The following is a 1,852-nucleotide window of genomic DNA, read 5'->3' as shown; positions in this document are numbered from 1 at the left end:
ATTGCAGTTGGTTTTCGTCTACCTTTCCTGAAGCTTGGTGTTCTCTCCTCCTAACTCTGCAACCCAGTTCTTCATAACCTGGCTTCTCCAGCCAGAGTTTGGGTGGTTATCTTTCTATTGTTTAACTCTTTCTTCACTTTAGTCACTTCAGCTTCTTTTTCCTCTAACTGTTCTTTATACTTTGCATTTTCTCCACCTAGTTCTGAGACCCAGTTCTTCAACTTTTTGAGTTCAGCGGCCATAATCTCAGTTTTTTCGCTCTTTCTGCAGTCAGTAATTTCTGTTGCCGAAACCAGCCGAGATTCCTTTTGCCCCAAAATCAATTCTAGCGACTGAACTTTGTCCATTAATATCAAGTTTTTCTGGGTCTCGTCTGCCAGCTTCTTCTCTAGCTCACAATTTCTGTCTTGAAGGTCAGTCCCTTCGTCCCTTTTCTTTAGCAAGACGTCATTCGCCTCTAACTGGCTCTCTAGAGACTCTGTTTTCTCCTTCAGTTTTTTTATTCAAGTTCTCTAACCTCTCTCCTCGATCTATAGCCAGTTCCAAATGTCCTTCTAGGCGCCGCTTTTCAGTCAGAACATGTTCCTTTTCAAGGTAGACGTTCTCGATTTCTTTCTTCAGTCCTGCTCCCTCCTGTGCGCTCTTTTCCAGCAACTTGTCTTGGTCCACAAGTTGGTTCTGAAGCCGCACAATCTCCTCCTGTGCTTCCTTCCAGAGATGTTCCATTTTATTTCCGTAAACTTGACTCCTTTCCTGAGCTTCTGCTAAGCTCTGTTTTTCTACATCTGACTCTTCTTGATCAGGGATCTCTGGTTCTTCCATGTCGGGGGGAATCTCTTCCGGGCTAGGCACTTCCAGATCTTCCATATCTAGACTGTCTTCCAGTCTAGATACCTCGAGCATATCTCTTTCCTGTTCTTCTTCAGTATCTTCGAGGTATTCCATATCTAGACTGTCTTCCTGTCTTGATACTTCGAGCAAATCTCTTTCCTGTTCTTCTTCAGTATCTTCCAGGTCTTCCATGTCCAGACTATCATCTAGTCTAGACACTTCACTCGCATCAGCTTCCAGTTCATTCTCCCTTTCGCTCATATCGGTATCACTATCATCCTCACTATCGCTCAAATAATTTTCTATGTCATTCTCACTATCGCTCAATCAGTTTTCCAGGTCATTCACACTATCGCTCAAATCAGTTTTCCAGATCATTCTCACATCACTCAAATCAGTTTCCATGTCATCGCTCACATTCGTTCTTTCGCTTTCCAGACATTCATCCAATTCATGAACTTTCTTTCCAAACATTCCAGATTTCCAGAAAACAGCAAGCGCCAGGGCTGCCAACAAGACCAAACCAGGTTTGGCAAAGGCAGAGGATGGCGCCGTCAAGCTGTTCCGCTGGTCCACAATTTCTGGTTCAAGAGAATCAACAGCAGCAGCAACAAGAGCACTAGGTACTCGGAAACCACTGTCGACTCCTTGAGAACAAAAGAAATTCTGCAATTGGTTGATTGAAGCGCATAAGTCTCCGTAGATGAATGCTAATACCGCAAGTAATATGCAATAAAGCTGAAACATGATGAATGTCAACGTATACGTTTGCTTTCTCAATGTCTAGTTTTTGAAACTGCCACGGCACGAGGACTCAAGATCCTGAAGCGCTTCTTGAAGATCTGAAGAACAGCTTCGATTCCTGACTGCTCCTGAGGTCTCAAGATCCTGAGGCGCTTCTTGAAGACCCGGAGAACAACTCCGATTCCTGGCTCAGTTCCGAAGGATCCTTCTCTTCTTCGTTACTGTGGCTGCATCAGTCCCTCTGGAGGAGGGAGGGGTCGACGCCCCTCATCGTCAG

General features: G+C 44.7%; 1 protein-coding gene across 1 annotated transcript; it reads right to left on the bottom strand.

The window, feature by feature from the left end:
• Positions 1-447: 447 nt before the first annotated feature.
• On the bottom strand, positions 448-1,092 carry LOC135222128 (proline-, glutamic acid- and leucine-rich protein 1-like). The gene has a single exon (XM_064260296.1). It carries the CDS (start codon positions 1,090-1,092, stop codon positions 448-450), a length of 645 nt encoding a protein of 214 aa, XP_064116366.1.
• Between the last annotated feature and the right edge of the window lie 760 nt (positions 1,093-1,852).

Source organism: Macrobrachium nipponense, chromosome 3, assembly GCF_015104395.2.
Source record: "Macrobrachium nipponense isolate FS-2020 chromosome 3, ASM1510439v2, whole genome shotgun sequence".
Classification (NCBI taxonomy): domain Eukaryota; kingdom Metazoa; phylum Arthropoda; class Malacostraca; order Decapoda; family Palaemonidae; genus Macrobrachium; species Macrobrachium nipponense.
The sequence above is the reverse complement of the archived record's forward strand: the minus strand, read 5'-3'. Positions and strand labels throughout refer to the sequence as shown.

Excerpts from the sequence above, each read along its gene's own strand:
- LOC135222128 (XM_064260296.1), bottom strand. The coding sequence starts at position 1,092 with ATGAGCGAAAGGGAGAATGAACTGGAAGCTGATGCGAGTGAAGTGTCT.